Raw genomic sequence first — 17,551 nt, 5'->3', positions numbered from 1 at the left:
CCAGCACTGCTCCCAGCACTACTCCCAGCACCCAGCACTGCTCCCAGCACCCAGCACTGCTCCCAGCAATGCACCCAGCACTGCACCCATCATCCAGCACTGCTCCCAGCACTGCTCTCAGCACTGCACCCTGCACCCAGCACTGCACCCATCAGCCAGCACTGCACCCAGCACCCAGCACTGCTCCCAGCACTGCACCCAGCACCCAGCACTGCACCCAGCACTGCTCCCAGCACGCAGCACTGCTCCCAGCACTGCACCCAGCATTACACCCAGCACTTTGGGGTTGCAATGACTTGATACAGAGGCAGCCGGGCGGTGAGGAGCACCGAAGCATTCCAGCAGAATCTGCCCCTGTCCGTAGCAGAGCTGTGAGGCACCGCTGCAGGCAGAGCCGCGCACCCAGGTGGAGAAGCTGCCGCGGCTCTCCCTGCACAGCCACAGCTCTCCTTCCGCAGAGCGCCGTGCAGACAACAGAGCAGCCCGCGGGCCGTGCGCCCTTTCCGCAGCTCCTGCACTCCGCCCCACGTCCCGCAGGGCCGCCCCCGTGCTCCCAGAGCTCTGCGTGGCGCTGATTGCGGGCGCTGCGGGGCGGCTCCGCCTCGGAGCTGAGCGCTGAGCGCCGCGCACCCGTCCCAGCCTCTCCACCGGACGGGGCGGCTCCGGTACGGGACGGTCCCAGCGCTGCCCTCTGCTGCTGCTCTCCCTCAATGTCAGCGTCCCCCACGGCGAGCAGCACCGTGCCGGGAAACTGGTTTTCCCTTTTCTTTGTTAATTCTTCCCTCATTACATTTGAAATTCCACAATCAGTGTGCACTGTAATTGTCGAATTTGATGCTAATGATTAATGAATTAAACATGGATCCATCAATTAGTCCTCGGAGAATAATTCTGCATAAAGCAGCGGATAATGTAATTACAGTAACAAAGATAATGAGATGTTAACATCGACGGAGCCCGACGTGACATGAGCACAGCAGGCGCGGCACCCGGCCCGGGGAGCCCATCCACTGCGCTGGGGGGCAGCGCGGCCGGCGGGGGCTCAGCGGGGACCGGGCGGCGCAATGGACTCCCGGCACCTGGGGGCGAGCGAGGACCCCGCGCCACCACGCACCGCACCGTGAGCAGCATCTCCAGCAGCACCGAGCGCTCACAGCGCCTCCCCGGCTCCAGGAGCAACCGCGCACGAGCAGGACGAGGTGAGGAGCCGCCTCCATCCTCCCCTTTCTCTGCTGGCTGCTCACCGGGGCCCTGTGTCCAGCCGCACCGTGCAGCAGCAGAGTCACGGGCTCCGCGGGCGCCCACGTTAAGCGTGCGGGGATGCACGCAGCACAGCCCACGTCCTCCAGCAGTGGCCTCCGTGCATCTCCGTGTGCTGGGAGAAGGGTCCCTGTGCAAAGCAACGACCCAGGGCTGCAGCTGTGCTCAGACCAGGCTCAAGGTGATGGACGCGATCCCTGGGATGCTTTCCATCCCATCCGAGTGAGAGCTGCCTTCATCCTTCCAGCTCAAAACACGCACTGATGGGGCACCAAAGCAGAAGGGGTGAGCTGCTGACCCACAGCCAGAGCACAGCTGTGATCCTGGAGGAGGAGACACCCAAAGCCATGCTGCCACACCACAAGGGATACACCGCCAAACCCCAGGCGTGCAGCCCTTCACACCCAGAATGCATTCCCAGGTGAGAAGGGCCCATCCTGCTGGTGCTCCCAGCCCAGACGCTGCTGGGTTTGCACCATGCAGTGAGCACTGCTTGTCCCTGACTGCAGGAGCCCTGCTGGGCTCTGTGCTCTGCATCCCCGCACCGCCCTGGGCAGCACAGCTCCCAGCCACGCAGCGCAGCCCTGCTTCCCACCAGGCAGGCACTGCTGAGAACCCTCCTGAACCCCCTCTGAGCAGCAGCAGCCACTTGTCTTTTCCCTGTGACACTTCAGGGGTCTCCGCAGCCCTCACCATGTGGCACTGAAACATCTGATTTCTCCCTCCACATCCAGAAGGAACCATCACAAAGATGACCGTTCCTACATAACACTGCCTCAGCACGCACCGCATGAGCCCCAGTCCATCTCTAGCAGCTGCAGCCCCAAAGGGAGCCGACCAACAACACCCTCTGCACACACCTGGCCCCAATGCAGACACCGGACCCCATGGCAGACACCTGACCCCACTACAAACATGCAGCCCCAATGCAGACACCCGGCCCCATGGCAGACAGCCAGCCCCACTGCAGAGACCTGCTCTGCATCCACGTGGCATTAGCAGCACACTGAAGAAATGGCACCTTTGAGACTCAAAACACTTCTTGGGCTGTTTGTTATATTAAGGATAACACTTCATGAATGCTAACAACCACGGACTGTCTAAATCTGCTCACCACCAACACCATGGGCTGCTGGCCCTCACACACGAGTCCCATCCCAGGGATGAGAGATCCTGCCCTGGATGTGTGGGAAGGAAGCTCTCCCTCCTTCCCCATGCACCTGTGGATCTCCCAGGACACCGCACTGCTCTGCAGCACCCCGCAGCACCCCAACCATCCCGCAGCGCCCTGCCCTGCCCAGCACCCAGCTGCAGAGCTGCATTGCTGCCCAGTTCTGCGTCCAGCACTGGCTCAGCCCCACTCAGCCAGCTGTGGGACTGCACCCAGCTCCCAGCTACTGCAGTGCCCCTGGTTGGCCCTCACCGATACAACTGCACGGAGGGACTGAAGCCAGGAAGGCACTGCATTGCACAGTGAAGGCTAAACAAGCAGAGCAAAGCAGAGGCCGCCCTGCCAGCACAGCCTGCGGGGATGCAGTTCTCAACGAGCAACTTGCAACAGCTCAGATCACAGCCTGATGGACACCCGGGGCACAAGGAGGTGAACAAAACAGCAACGATACGAAACCACTTCTAACTGAGGACAGGGTTTTGGTTGGGAGCCAAGCTCTGCACCGCATATCAGAGGAGCTACAAGCCCAGAGATGAGCTGCTGCAGCGCTGAATGGGAACCAACGATCCCTACGGTCCCTTCCAACCCAGGATGTTCTGTGATTTTGTGACTTCACGCTTCTGCACCTCTGCAACGAAATGTAAAGCGGAGGCGGACATGGGCAGAAGATCCCAACACTGACAGCTGCAGCGTGACATTGTACCTCAGAAGCAGTGTTTGTGCAGGGAATGTGTGATGTGAGCAGTGCATTACTGGGCACGGCCATCCCTGAGCCCAGCCGTGCAGTTCCCACACCAGCAGCTCTCCATCCCTTCACTCAGCTCTGTGCTGTGTCTGCCCCACACCGGAGCTCGGCCGGAGCCCCAGCAGCGCTGTGTGCTGCCCGCACACCTCTGGGCACGCTGAGAGCTCTCCAACTTCGTTCCCCCTCCTCCTCTCTCCCCACCGCTCCTCTTGTCCACATGAGGACAGTGGCACAGCTCTCAGTGGCACGGCTCCGACCTCACCATGCGCTGTGCTGCACCCACACGCTGCTGGGGGAGAGCAGAGCCCCATCTGCAGAGCACAGCCCTGGAGATGGTCATGGGCACAGCACTGCTGGGGGCTGCACTGCCAGAGAGGGACAGCAGGGACACAGTGCCCAGGGAGCAGCTGTTACCACAGTGGAGCTCTTCCACCCAGCCATCAGCTGCACCAGAGCAGGCTGAGCAGAGCCCCGCCGAGCGCCCCACTGCTGTGCTGTCTGTGTGCAGCACCACACTGCTGTGCAAAGCCAACGCACACCTGAGGCTGCTGCCCCATCCCCGGTGCTGTGCGCTGCAGGGGGACAGTGCTGGATACAGCACTGTGGGGACATTGTGCTGGGGGGACACGGTGCTATGGGGACATGGTGCTATGGGGTGCTATGGGGACATGGTGCTATGGGGACATGGTGCTGGGGGGACACGGTGCTGGGGGGACACGGTGCTGGGGAGTGTGCTGTGCAGGGGTGCAGAGTGAAGGCAGTGTGTGAATGGGGATCCCACATTCACTGATCTGATGCCAGCACAGCCCGCAGCACCCATGCAGCGCACACAAAGCATCTCTTGTAGGAAGATATCTGACCTGGTGTTCAAGGTTCCAAACAGCACTAAGCCCACCACACTCCTGACACGACGTCAGCACTGAATCACACACCCTGCCAGGGAGCTGCAGCTCCAACCACAGCCCTGTGCTGCTCTCCTCTTGCTGCAGGTGAGGCTGAGGCCCCACGCAGGGCTCCAGGCAGCAGTGACCAGGAACAACTCACATCACAACCCACATCCCAGCCCACATCCCAGCTGTGAGCACAGGAGGGCAGGACAGCTGCAGGGGGGGGACATGGGGTACATGGTGCAGGATTCATCATGGGAGCTGTTCTGTGCCTTGCCTGAATCCTCCTCACAGCTCTGGTAACTGTGGGTGCAGACATCACATCCAGCACCCTGCAAATATGTCTGAGCAGTGCTGTGCAGGGGCAGAGCTGCCACCGGGCTCCTGCATGCTGAGGGCGTGTGGCAGTGGTGGTGAAGAAGTAGCAGCAAACAGCAGAGAGCAGAGGCAGACTACAGGCAGAAGCTCCACATCCTTGGTCAAAAATCCCTGCAGCCATACCCGAACTGCAGAGCGAGCATGGCTCTGCACAACCTGCAGTGGGTGAGGAGGGTTCAGTGCTCCACAGCAGTGCCTGTCCTGGGTGCTGCTGACCACAAGAGCTGGCACTGAGCCCCCCGGACCCACTCAGCCCCACGTGTGGTGGCTGCTGCACACTGACAGTCATCCCAGGGCAGCTCCCTGGGATCGTATGGCTGCAGGAAAAAGTAAGAAGGAAAAGGAGCCACAGAAGCAGACAGGAGCAGAACAGAGCTTTCCATGGTCAAGAAACATCGCCTGCAGTTTTCCACCACTTTATGCTGCAGCAGCTGCCTCCATAAACAGCAGCTCGTGCAACTCATGCCACGCTTAGAACCCAGCAGCAGCCACCTGGGGGTTACCCAGAGACACCAGCACACACCAAAGGCAGTCAGAGCACTAAAAGCCAGGAGCTGCTCCCACTGCTGCTCAGCAGAGCCAGGTGCTGCCCACCTGCTGCAGGAAGAGCAGCACAGCCCCCACCACCCCAACAGCACCCTGGAGGCACCGAACCCTGGGGGCTGGAAGAGACCTCCTGAGACCTTCTAGTCCAGCCCCCCTAAAGGTCCCCCAGAGGGAAGGCACGAGGTGAGGACACGCTGCTGGCTCATAGTCAGCCTGGCACCAACCACTGATCAATTGCTGGTCAACCAGGATCCCCAGGTCTGCCTCTGCAGAGCTCCTTTCCAGCAGCTCAGCCCCATCCCATACTAATGCTGTGGTTATTCCCCCCAGATGTAGGACCTTGCACTGTTCTTGCTGAACCCCGTAAGATTCCTCTCCACACAGCTCTCAGCCTGTCCAGGTCTCACTGAACAGCAGTGCAGCCTTCAGGTGTGCCAGCAGCTCCTCCCAGCTTTGTGCCATCACCAAACTTGCTGAGGATGGACTCCATCCCTTCATCCAGGTCACTAATGATGATGAACACCGTACCTAACACCGACCCCTGGGGAACACTGCTGGCCACAGACCTCCAACCACACTGCGCCGCTGGGCACCCAGAGCTCTGCCAGCAGCTCCCAACGCACCTTCCCATCCGCTCGGCTCTCCCACTCCTCCTGTGCTTACCTACAAGGATGTTATTGCAGGCAGAGCCAAAGCCGTGCAGAGGGACGGACACAACGCCACCACCTACCCGTGCTGGCTGCCAGCTGTGTGCTGCTCCGCTCCTTTGCCAGCCCGTTGGCTTTGGGGCTCGCGCCGGGCGCTGCCGCCGAAGCCCTGGGCAGCCGCTTGCCAGGCACCTTCACTGTGGTTCTCAGCAGGTCGATCTCCTTCCCATGCACGTTCTGCATGTAGTCCTATGGCAGAGATGGTACAGATCAGCCACGGCCCGGCCCGTCACTCTCAGCCCCTCTCTCATTCACTCCATCCAACCAACATCCGGATCCCCCCACGCTCGTGGCTGACAGCAGCCCCTGGGGGTGACCGGTGTCCAGCCCAGAGAGGGGCACTGAGCTGAGCTCAGGGGCAGACATCCCACAGCCCACGGCCACCCCAGCGCTGGTGCCCAAGCCTGCAGGCAGCCTAGGAAGTGGACGGAGGGCCTGGATGCTGCTCCGACCCCTGGGCTGGGACCTAGGAGTGCTGGGTCCTGCTCCCAGCGCCTGCACAGCGAGAGCAGGTCGAGTTGGTGTGCTGTGAGGATCTCTTTGTAGAGTCCTGTCTGGGGGTGGGGACAGATGGGGCAGAGGGGCACGCAGACAGCAGGCAGATCCCAGCTCCTGCATCGCAGCGCTCAGGTGCAGCAGATGACAGTGCAACATAACTTGGTGTGGGTAATGCGATGTGGGAACTCCAGCTCAGGTCCCCGCTGGCGTGACTCAAGCCCAGAGTGGCTCAGCTCAGCACAGCGCCCCTCTGCACCGCACCTCTGCGGCTCTGAGTCGCTCCACACTCTGCGCTTCCCCCACTGCCGGCACAGCACTGCGCAGCTCCAGACCGCATGCAGACCATGAGCATCACTCCGCCCTCCCAGCAGCGCCCACCTTCAGCCAGAGCACGGCTGCAGCTGTGCTGGGAGCCACCACACCTGTCCTACTCTGCAGTGCTGCACCCAGCCGTGCTTCCCTGGGCCCACACAGAAGGAAAGCACTGAGCCTGTGGTCCCCACAGAGCCCAGGAGTGCCAGCCCCGTCCCGGCTCTGGGTCCTCCAGGCTCGTGGGGCAGCCCCAGCTCTCTTCTCCACGACGGGCAGACGAGAGGCAGCAGCCGCGTGGGGCGAGCTGCGGGGCTCGGGGCTCGCTCCAGTTCACAAGGAGGTCGCCGAGGGGCCGGATCCGAGCCGGTGCTGCACGAACCGCTGCTCCAGAGCTCGGCCAGACGAGCGCAGCCAGCAAGGCGCAGCCGCTCCAGCCGACGGCGGCGGGGCAGCCCCCTCCCGCCCGCAGCCCCCGGCACCCCGACCCGCGCAGCGGTGGGGATGCGCGCACATCGCCGGCGGCTCCTCAGCGCCTCCCAGCGCAGCGCCGCCCCGCACCGCTCCCACCCAGGGGCCCGGCGCAGCCCTGGGCCGCAGGATTTCCCTGGCTCAGCACAATCGGCGCTCGCCGGCTGCCTGCCGGAGCCAGCGGTCACCGGCGCTCCGCTTTTATTGCACGCCATAAAACAGCAATTTCTTCCCAAGCCTCCTCACTAATTACCCAGCCAGTTCTCTCATTTCATTTTATTACTGGAATTAACAACGAGTTCAAAGCGTGGAAAGCTATTAAGATGTGTGATTAAGCCACATTCAATTAGTTTCTACAAACAATTTAATTGATGTTGCAGATAGAATTAACAGAAGGTGATTGTATGAATGGCTCCACTGGCTGCAAAATGGGAGCTGCTCCGCTCGGCTCCGCGCAGCGCAGCGCGGCCACGGCTCAGCCCTGCCAGTGGGAGCAGCACACGCGGCCGGGGAGGTGCCGGACCGCACCGCGCAGCTCGCCCTGCTCACTGCTTCCTGCCTCTGAACACACGTGGGAAGGTGGCAGAAATGCAGGCGCAGGGAGGAGATCTGACAGCACAGAGCGGGGCTCTGACCGCTGCGCAGCCCCGGCTCTGCTACCTGCACAGCTCTGTGCCGCTGCGCCACCCGAGCGCCTGGGCTTGGAGCCGCTGCTGCTCATCCGTGTGCCAGCAGCCCCTCTGCGAAGCACAGCCCTTATCTGACTGCAGAGAGGCAATGCCGAGGAGGGGCTGGAGGGGCCCAGACACAGCGTCCGGAATAGGTACGAGGTGCACAGCCCTGACAGGGCACCTTTGGTGGTGAGATGAGAAGCACGACCCTGCTGAGCGATGGGGCGCAGACCCGGAGGGGGCACCACTCCCATCCCTGCTGGGCAGCGATGGGCAGAGGAATGACAGAGAGAAGAGATCCTGGGCAGGGAACACCTGGACAACCCCGAGGAATGCCACTGGAACACAAAGCAGCCAAGAGATCATAGAATCACAGAACCATATGGGTTGGAAAGGACCGTGGTGCTCATCTAGCTTCAACCCCCCGCTACGTGCAGGGTCGCCGAGCACCAGAGCGGGCTGCCCAGAGCTGCTCTGGGGCTGAGCACCCTGGGGGGGTTGGGCTCTGTGCCCTGCATTCACCTCACCGCCTGCATTCCCACAAGTGAGGGGACAAAGCAGCAGACCCATGAGCTCTGCTTTGCATCCTGTGAAGGATGCAATGTCTTGCAGGGAACCTGCTTTAGCAAGGGGTTGGAATCGATGACCCCCAGAGGGCCCTCCCAACCCCAATGACTGTAACACAGGCGCCCACTTTGTGCTGCCAGAGGGCAGGAAGCACGCCCGGGTTCACCACAGAAGACGGGAGGGCAGGACTTAGTGGGGCCCCATTGGAAGCACCAGTCTGAAAGGCTGTCCCTGCACCCAACCCTCATGCAGGGAAGGCGAGGAAAGGCTCCTGTGCCCCACACAGAACCGGTCTCTGCTGCAGGGAAACAGAGGGCACCGCTATCCTGGTGCAAGGCTGAAAGCTTTCCAAGAGATGTGGGGGAGGAGGTGCCCACCCGCACCTCTCAGCTATGGGCTGTGCATCACCAGTTGCACCAGGTGGAAGCAAACCAGATTTTTGCTCGAGGCAGCACAGAAATGAAACGAAACACCAAAGAAGTGAAGTAAGGAAAGCAACTGACATCAAACGAGATCACCCCCTGAGGAACGAATGGAGTAAAGAGGAGACAAACCCAGTGTGCAGCAGCATCAGCTGAGAGCAGTTAAACAACATCCCCAATTACTCTGCCTCTGCCACTGATTTTAACAGCGGCCCTATGATGCCTCCAATGGAAAGCTGATAAACCCACGCACGCATGTGAGCTCAGAGCAGCCACTGCCTCCCGCTTTGGGTCAATAAAGACCAAAAAACGGGGCTGCAAAGTTAGAGGGCTGCAGAATCGCACAGAACACCACACAGCTCCAAGGCTGCGAAGGAAAACCAACTGTTCCAGCACTCCTCTGAATCAGGGAAAGCAAACAGGAGGACTGGCTCCTTCGGTAAGGATGGGGCTCAGGATGTGGGGACGCAGCACAGCAACCCAAGAATCAGAGGCACAGCTGCCCATGGGGCTCAGCACTCAAACATTACATCTGAGGGAATGGGGACGCAGAGGGGCCTGCAGCGTGTGGGGTGTGGGGGCTGCACCCCAACTCAGCCAACACAGCCCGGCTGCAGCGGGTGTCACAGGTGTGCGCGTCCTCTGCTCACTGCTCCAGCAGCAAACTGTGCTCAAGAGGGAACGGGGAAGAAGTCATTAGCCCCACAGTGGGGAGGCGACAGAGATGGATAGGGCAGCAGCTGCGTGCCTGAGCCGAGCAGCGAGGAGATCAGGGATGCATGGAGAGCTGGCGCACGGCGGGCTCCGCGCAGGCACTGCGTCCCCATTACCCAACACCCAGCAGCCAGGAAAATTGTTCCATGCCCAAATGGCAGCACCAGACGTGGCTGCGAGGAGCCTCTGCCCGCTCCTCACCCGGGATGCGGGGAGGCAGCAGCCCCTGCCTTCATGGACTGACGAAGGGCAATGGGAAACGGACAGATACATTTACTGAGCATCTTTCTGCGCTGAGTTACGTTCCCATCAGCTCTTCCCAGCCAGTCTGGCACTGCAGACACAGCCTTCAGGACAGGGACACGGTTTCCTCCAGGCCTTGCTAATATCCAGCTCTACTGAATGACCCCACGCTCCGGGTCTGCAGCCCTCACCAACGCCAAACTCTCTGCCAGCAGCTCTCTGTGGCCGTGGCACCTCCAGGAGCAAAAGGGGCCCGCCGTGCCCTGCCTGCTCCTCGCCCCGCGCCAGCAGTACTCACGTGCAGGCTGGGGTGGTAGGTGAGCACACCGTTGTCACACAGCGTCACGTACTTCTTCTTCCACTCCTTGTTGAGCGACTTGCCGCTGCGCTTCAGCAGGATGCCCTGTAAGAGAAATGACAAGAGCCTCAGGCCTCATTAGGTCCAGGCAGCTCCCAGCCAGCCCCACGGCCACCCCAGGAGACACACAGGACCCGCGAGAACACCCAGAGCCTTGCCAGCAGTGCTTCTCTGTGACTGGCACACAGTGGGCTGCTCCCCTGCCCTCCCCATCGCTCCCCAGCCAGACTTCGTCCTCAGAGTGAGGCTGTCCATGTGCCCTGTCCCACCACCCCTCCTGCTGTGCTGAAAGGCATAAAAGCAAAGCAGGGCCCAACCTCACCACTGACTGCACTCCTTGCTCTGCTCCACACCTTCCTCCAGCCCCAGATGGGGGGGTGGATAAGGACCGTTCAGGAGAGGTGGTGTAACAACACCCCAAGGAGAGGACCGTTCAGGAGAGGTGGTGACCATACTTTGAGGCAGCCACAAGGGATGGATGCTCCCTTGGTGCCGGCAGTTCCTCCCTAGAGGTGTCTAACAGATGGAGCCAGGGACACACTCTGGGAGATGGAGCAGTCAAGGTGCTGCTGCACCCCTTCCCACCTGGTGCTCCCCCAGACCCGACCCGTGGGCTCCAGGCACTGCGCACTCACAGGGCCTGGGAATGGCCACTCCCCAACACCCCGGCCCAGAACAAACTTTCATGGATTAAACCAACTTTAAAGGCTGCGCCCTCCTCCCCTTCTCCCAGCCCAGTTCTGACCCCATGAAATCTGCACCAGGCAGGATGGGAGGCAGCAACAAGGCGGGCATGAGGCCACTGCAGCAGAGCCTGGGGGAGGACACCGAGCGCCCTGCCAGCAGGGAGAATGGGACAGCACAGAGCCAGCATGGGGACAAAGGGATGGATGAGCGATGGGGTTTGGGAACAAGCAGGACCCGGGCTGCAGGGCAGGCCCATCCAGGAATCTCTGGGCAGACAGCAAGGCGCTGCTCCAAGCCCCATGCCAGCACCTCCCCACAGAGCAGCTCTGTGCACAGCGTGGAGCGCTGCCTGGAGATGGGGATGCTGGGTCTGCCCATGGAAATGCAGGGCTGTGTGATGCTGCACGGATGGCCACAGCACCCGGTGACAACAGGCACTGTTTTGGTGATACTGAGTGAGCAGTACGTAACACTGAGATCACAGAGGTCAGAAAAGAACAGTAAGATCAGCCGCTGGGCCATCCAAGTGTATGAGATCCACACAGCTGTTAACAGACATAAACCAGCCAGGTGGAAGCTCTCAAAGCAAAATCACTGATGGGAACAAGTGATGATAAATGGCAAACGTGTGTCCAGCCTAAATATGTGTACAGAGGTCTGCCCATCTGCATTTGACTCCTGCTCTTTACGTAATGAGCCCAAGGAAAGCATGAACAGAGAACGTGAAGGTAACAGAACAAGCACCAAGCTGAAATGCTGTCATGTCTGTGGTTCAGCCACGGCTCCCTCCAGCCCGCGCGTTCCCTCAGTGCTGTCTGTGTTATGGGAGCACCCCAGAGCCCTTGGTGCCCACCAGGAGCACCTCCAGGGCTCCCCCTCTCCCCCACCCTCACCCCAAACCCATCACTGCTGCACTGCACAACGCACTCTGACAGTGACAGCCCTCTCCCTTACAAAACCCCACACGTGGAGATGGCTCAGTGTTACAGCCAACCTGGACAAATGGTGGATTCTCTTTTGGGAGCATTTATTTGCCCTCTCTCAAGCACACCTGCTCTAGAGCTGACAGAAGTTACACATCTGGCACGGTCACTGGCTGAGTCCCTGCCTCATGGGCACCACGACCCCAATAGGCACCACGACCCCACAGGCCATATATGGACCCAGTCCACCCGCCTGTCACAGCGCTGCCACCTCCACCCCCAGCTGCCCCCTGCTCTGCTGGTGCCCACAGCCCAACTGTGGAGCCCCCCCCACTGCAGCCCCTGCTGAGCCCCCGAGCAGCACAGAGCTCTCTGCAGCCACTTCAGCTGCAAACCTGAAACCTCACACACAGAAGCCAAAACAGACCCAGAAACAGAGAACCGAGTACAGGCAGCCCAGTTTACCCAGCCAGAAGGCACAAGAATCCAAACCTGGGAGTAAGCACCTAAGAAAACGAGGGCAAAGGGGCCTGCAGGACAGATGCTGCAGGAAGCAGCGGAACACAGGGGCAGTGCTTGGCTGTGTCTGCCCTTTGCTGCTGTATCAGAGGCAGGGACAGCAGCTGGGAGTCCTGCAGGTCCCGGTGGCACTGCTGCACTGCCTGCACTGGGGCTGCACACCCTGCAGTCCACTTCTCTGCGATGGCAGATTGTGGAGATTTGGCCCAGCAGCACGTGGGGAACTCTGCTTTTCCTGGAGGAAACTCTCCATGCATAACAGAGTCAAAGAACGGCCTGGGTTGCAAAGGAGCAAAATGCTCGTCCAGCTCCAACCCCCTGCTGTGTGCAGGTCGCCAACCAGCAGCCCAGGCTGCCCAGAGCCACATCCAGCCTGGCCTTGGATGCCTGCAGGGATGGGGCATCCACAGCCTCCTTGGGCAACCTTTGCCAGTGCTCCAAGAGAGGCAGGGAGCCGCAGGGGCACACAGCCCACGGCAGGGCTGCAGGCAGGCGCATCCCCTCCACATCCCCTCCTTGCACACCCCCTGGCCGTGCTGCTCCTCACCACAGGCTCTCTCCTCCAGAGTTCCTCCCCAGCACAGGGGCTGTGCACAGAGCAAAGGAACTGGGAGCCCACCCGCTCCCATCCCCACGCTTCCTCCCCTTCCCCGCACGCCGCCGGCCGGTGCGGTGCTGCCTCTGCTGGGTTCGGATGGCGGCGGTGCTCCGTAAAAGCAGCAGTAGCAATATGCAGTGTAATGAAGCAGGGAGCAGCCATGGCCCCCAAAGGACTCGTTTGCTCCACAAATCTCCCTTCCGCTCACTTTTTTGCTAAGAATTTTAACACCAAACTTAATTGTAAAGTCGCGTATTGATTGGAAAATGCAAATGGCAATTTAAATGTAATCTAAGCTCCCAGCATGATCCCAGCTCCCGAGGAGGAGGAGCTGCTGCCCTGGGCACTGCTGCAGCATGGCCCAAAAGGAGCCGGGCTGGACCCGGACCGCCGGGCTGCAGTGGTGCCAGAAACAATGCGTGCACAATTAGGAACCCCTGGTAACACACAGCCGGGGGAGCACCGTCCCTCATTAACCCACTTCTCTGAGACGGGCGTTCAGCAGCAAGGAAACACTTCCAGTTCCTCCAGGACCTCGTGGAGCTCCAGGCGCAGCATCAGCACTGAGCGCAGGAGCAGCGGCTGCAGCAGAGGAGGGAGCTCAGAGCACGGCCCCCATCCCACTGCGCTGCTCTGCTGTGTGGGTGCAAGGGGCAGGAGATGGAGCAGCTCAGCTGGGGGACAGGCAGTGCAGGGTGTGCTCCTGGAGCCTTCCAATGCCCAGAAAAGCCTCCACCCTCCACACACACCCATCTGGGCCTCTCGTCCTGCAGCCCTCCAGCCACTGGCCCAGGATCTGTGTGCAAAAGTCCCGAGAGCAACGCATGGCTGCTCACCATTCCAGCACTGAAGCTGGGGTGCTGAGCCCTCCCTGCAGAGCTGCACTCACAGTGGAACCCAACCCCAGCCCCAGGTGTTGGGAAGCAGCCCACAGGGCACCCACCCACAGCACAGGTCCTGATCAGAGCACAGCCATCGCCGTCTGTCCCCAGGCTCTGCCACACAGAGCAGTGCTTTGGGAGCCCCTGCTTCTGTCCCATTGGTGGTACCTCCAAGGGGGCTGCCTGGTGGGGACTGGCAGTACTGCAGAGACCTGTAGCACCCCAATATCCCTGCACAGTCACCCCACCCTCATTCCACAGGGTGCAGGTTGCTGGCCTGTGTTCTCCATCGGGAACAAAGCTTTGCACCCTCCTGAGAAGCTGTGGAAGGACCGTTTGGTTCAGGCAAGCAGGAGCTGCAATTCCGACAGCCACAGCATCTCAGGAGCAGGGCAGTTCCCCAGCACTCTGCACTGCCCCAGGGCTGGCAGCTCCAGCACAGTGCTGCAGCACAATGGAGCCCACGAAGGAGGAGCAGCCCTGTGCCCTGAGGCCACCTGGTTGGGAGAGCACTGCTCCCCAGCAACCCCACAACTGCTCCGAAGCACTGCAGCTCCAGCAGCCTGGCCACAGCCCAGCAACACACAGATATGGGAGCAGGCAGGGGAAGCATCCTGCTCTGAAAGGCCCCCAGCCAGGGAAGCAGTGGAAGAAATGGTAACGAGCACCATGATCACCACAGCAGCCAGGAGAATAAGAAAAGGATCTGCACCTCCCAAGAGCAGGGCTGCGACCAGCACACAGCTGACACTGACATGCTGTGCTGGGGCTATGCACACTGTGCCATGCTGCAAGTACAGCATCCCCACGGCTCTGCCCCTGCACTGCTGCCATCCCCAGCACTGAGCTGCCCTGGGCAAACCCACAGCAGTGCCACCACACGCAGTGCCTCACTGCAGTGCAGCCATCTGGGGAACTCCTGCAGCAGCACACTGACTGGCCGGGGAATCCCAGCATGGTTTGGGTTGGAAGAGACCCCAAAGCCTCCCCCAAGCCTCAGGGACACCTCCCACAGCCCCATCCACGGCCTTCAGCACTGCAGGAATGGGGCACCCACAGCTCTGGGCAGCAGTGAGAGGGCCTGGGTAAAGAATTTCCTCCTTGCATCTCGCCCAAATCTCTTCTATTTAACTTAAAACTGATCCTCTGGTCCCCTGAGGGTCCCACCCCCAGCAGGTTCCCACATGGATGCATGCCCTCCCTGCGCACACAGCTCAGCATGGGAACAGCCAGGGGCTGCAAGGGTGTGTGTGCATCCGTGCAAGAAAACCTCAGTGCCAACATCACCCAGTGACCACTTGCCCTCTCACCCAGCACTGCTGCTGCTCTCAGGCTGACATGCACACAGACAACCAATGCTTTGGGTCAGCTCCCAGTGCCTCGAGTTTCCCTTGGAAAACTTGTTCCCAAACAGCACAGCATGGCACGGCACAGCATGGCACAGCACAGCACGGTGCAGCCACTTCATAGAATCACAGAATCCTAGAGTTGGAAGGGACCTTCAAAGGCCATGTACTCCAACTCCCCTGCAATGCACAGGGACACCACAGCTGGATCCTGGCGTGGACCTTTTTGTGTCCATGTCTCTCCCATACTGAGGACTCTGCATCTGGACGCAGTGCTCCAGGTGAGGCCTCACAGTGCAGAGCAGAGGGGCAGGATCACCTCCCCGGACCCGCTGGCCACGCTTCCTTCGATGCAGCCCAGGATACAGTTGGCTTTTGGGGCTGAGGACGCATTGCTGGCTCATGTCCGGCTTCCCGCCCACCAGTAGCCCCAGGTCTTTTTCAGCAGGGCTGTGCTCAATCCTTTCATCCCCCAGCTTGTATTGGTAGTGAGGGCTGCCTCAACCCAGGTGCAAGATTTTGCATTTGTCAGACCTCATGAGGTTCACATGGGCCTGCTGATCAAGTTTGTCCAGGTCTGTCTGGATGGCATCCCGTCCCTCTGATGCTCTGACTGCACCCCTACAGCCTGGTGTCACATCAGCAACTTCTTGCTGCTCCCAGCCCTCAGAGCCCTCGGTGCTGCTCAGGGCAAAGGATGCACGGAGGCAGAGCACAGCGCAGGGCCGTGCAGGGCTGTGGCAGGTGTGGGGCACAGATGCCCTCTGCTGGAACCGCTCCTGCTGCAGCCCTGTCCCCGTGCTCAGTTTCCCGACAGGGAATATTCTCTGTGCCCTGTCTGCACCCAAAGCCCCTTCCCGGGAGCTGCCTTCAATGCCTCACAGAGGCACTACGGCTGGAGAAGACCCCTGAGATCCTCACACTCAGCCCCCACCGTGCCCACTGAGCATGTCCCAAAGTGCCACGTCTCCATGGCTCTGGACGCCCCCAGTGAAGGTGTGCCGGTACCCAGCTGCAAGAAATCGTTCCCACTGCTCAACCCAACCCATCCCAGGCACAACGTGAGACCACCCCCCCTCGCCCTACTGCCGTTAGCTGCAGCAGAGGCTGGCCCCACCACGCTCCATCCTCTCAGGGTTTACAGAGCAGTGAGGTCTCCCTGAGCCTCTTGTGCTCCAGACCAACCCATCCCCATCCCCAACCGCTCCCACAGCACGGCGCCGCTGACCCCGACAGCCCCTCTCTGGTCACGCTCCAGAACCTCGGTGTGCTTCTGGCACTGAGGATCCAGCGCTGAGCGCAGCACTGAGGCTGAGCACAGGGGGATGCAGAGGGGGGGACGCGAGGGAACGGCGCGGGGAGGATCGCACCTGCTTCATGGGGATGGCCCTCCCGCTGCCGATGCTGTCCGCTTTGCACTCCGGCACCTTCTTGTCCCGCTCCGCGTCGGCGCCCTTCCGAGACTGGAAGAGAAGAGATGGAGGTCGTTAGGGTGGGATGGGAGGGACGTGGCCCCGCCGCCCCTCGCAGGACAGAGCCCCGCGCTCCCGGCCCCCCGACCCCCGGCCCCGCAGCACTGTCCTACAGAGCGGGGCCGCCTGCCTCCGGCACACGGACACGGCACAGACAGATGCGTGGGATGCGGTGAGCATGGATGGCAGCGGGAGAGCCGAGCGGTGAAAGGAACTCACACCTCTACCAATCCAACAGGTTTATTCCGGGAGCACACTTGCACCATACAAAGTAGCACGGTCACCGGGCGGACACCGGCCCTTACAAAAGAGCATGGACAGTAAATACCGATCCCACGGCCGGGGCCGAGCGCGGCGCCCGCCGGGCAGAGCAAACCCCAATAAATACAATATGAAGTGTACAGTCTGTGGAGCGGAACTCATTCAAAGTGCTTAGGACAGAGGGCAATACCACGTCATACACGGCATGGAGCACGACCAATACATTCAGAACCACGACAATGAGAGGGCAGCGCGGCGCCGCTGCAGCGTCCCACACCCGTCGGGAGCGCCCGTGTGCTTTGGATCAGAGGGGGGCAGCGGCCCCCCGGCCGGGACCCCCATCCGCCGGCCCGGGGCCCAGAGCAGAACAAAGAGATCGAAAGAGAAGAAACTAAAGAGCCACAGACGGCCGCCGTGCTGCGAGGAGAGGAGCAGGAGTCCATGCAGGAGGTGCGGCGGGGAGGAGGGAGCCGGGGGCCGGCGGCGCCCGCAGAGCTCCAAGCAGCAGCGAAGCGTCCCTGGGCCCGTCCAGCCGCACTCGCTGCCATCGCCGTCCCGGCGCCACACGTCGTCCCGTCCCGTCCCGGCCCGTGGGGTCGTCGCCCAGCAGCCCCACGGGTGCCGCCAGCATCCGGCAGGCCCAGCAATGTCCCGGCAAAGTGCAGCGCAGGCCGTCGCGGCGCCTCCTAGACTTTACATGGGGGGATTTAAAAGGCTCCTGCGTGTCTCCGAGGGGGGGACCCATGCTGGCTGGAGGGCGGGCGAGCCTCTAATCTTAGATCAATCCCAGTGCCCATCCCTTATCCGGCCCTGGAGAGGCAATGAAAAGTGAGAGAATTGGTACAGAGGTGCCGTGTAACCACCTGGATCTTCTAATTTGGAAGGAGTTGGAAAGGCCTTTTTGTTGATGAAAAGTT

The 17,551-nt window shown here is 61.1% G+C and overlaps 1 protein-coding gene across 4 annotated transcripts in view; it reads right to left on the bottom strand.

The window, feature by feature from the left end:
* AGAP3 (ArfGAP with GTPase domain, ankyrin repeat and PH domain 3) overlaps nt 1-17,551 on the bottom strand; it is a 62,028-nt gene that overhangs the window by 22,624 nt on the left and 21,853 nt on the right. For all 4 annotated transcript variants that reach the window (XM_042888059.1, XM_042888061.1, XM_042888057.1 and 1 more), the window contains 3 exons: nt 16,272-16,364; nt 9,888-9,992; nt 5,718-5,883 (listed from right to left, as the gene is read on the bottom strand). In XM_042888059.1, the coding sequence (XP_042743993.1) occupies nt 5,718-5,883; nt 9,888-9,992; nt 16,272-16,364 (364 nt within the window). The remainder of the gene's footprint in view (nt 1-5,717; nt 5,884-9,887; nt 9,993-16,271; nt 16,365-17,551) is intronic.

Source organism: Lagopus leucura, unplaced genomic scaffold (assembly GCF_019238085.1).
Source record: "Lagopus leucura isolate 7727_CA_CO unplaced genomic scaffold, USGS_WTPT01 Super-Scaffold_100141, whole genome shotgun sequence".
Taxonomy (NCBI): domain Eukaryota; kingdom Metazoa; phylum Chordata; class Aves; order Galliformes; family Phasianidae; genus Lagopus; species Lagopus leucura.
The sequence above is the reverse complement of the archived record's forward strand: the minus strand, read 5'-3'. Positions and strand labels throughout refer to the sequence as shown.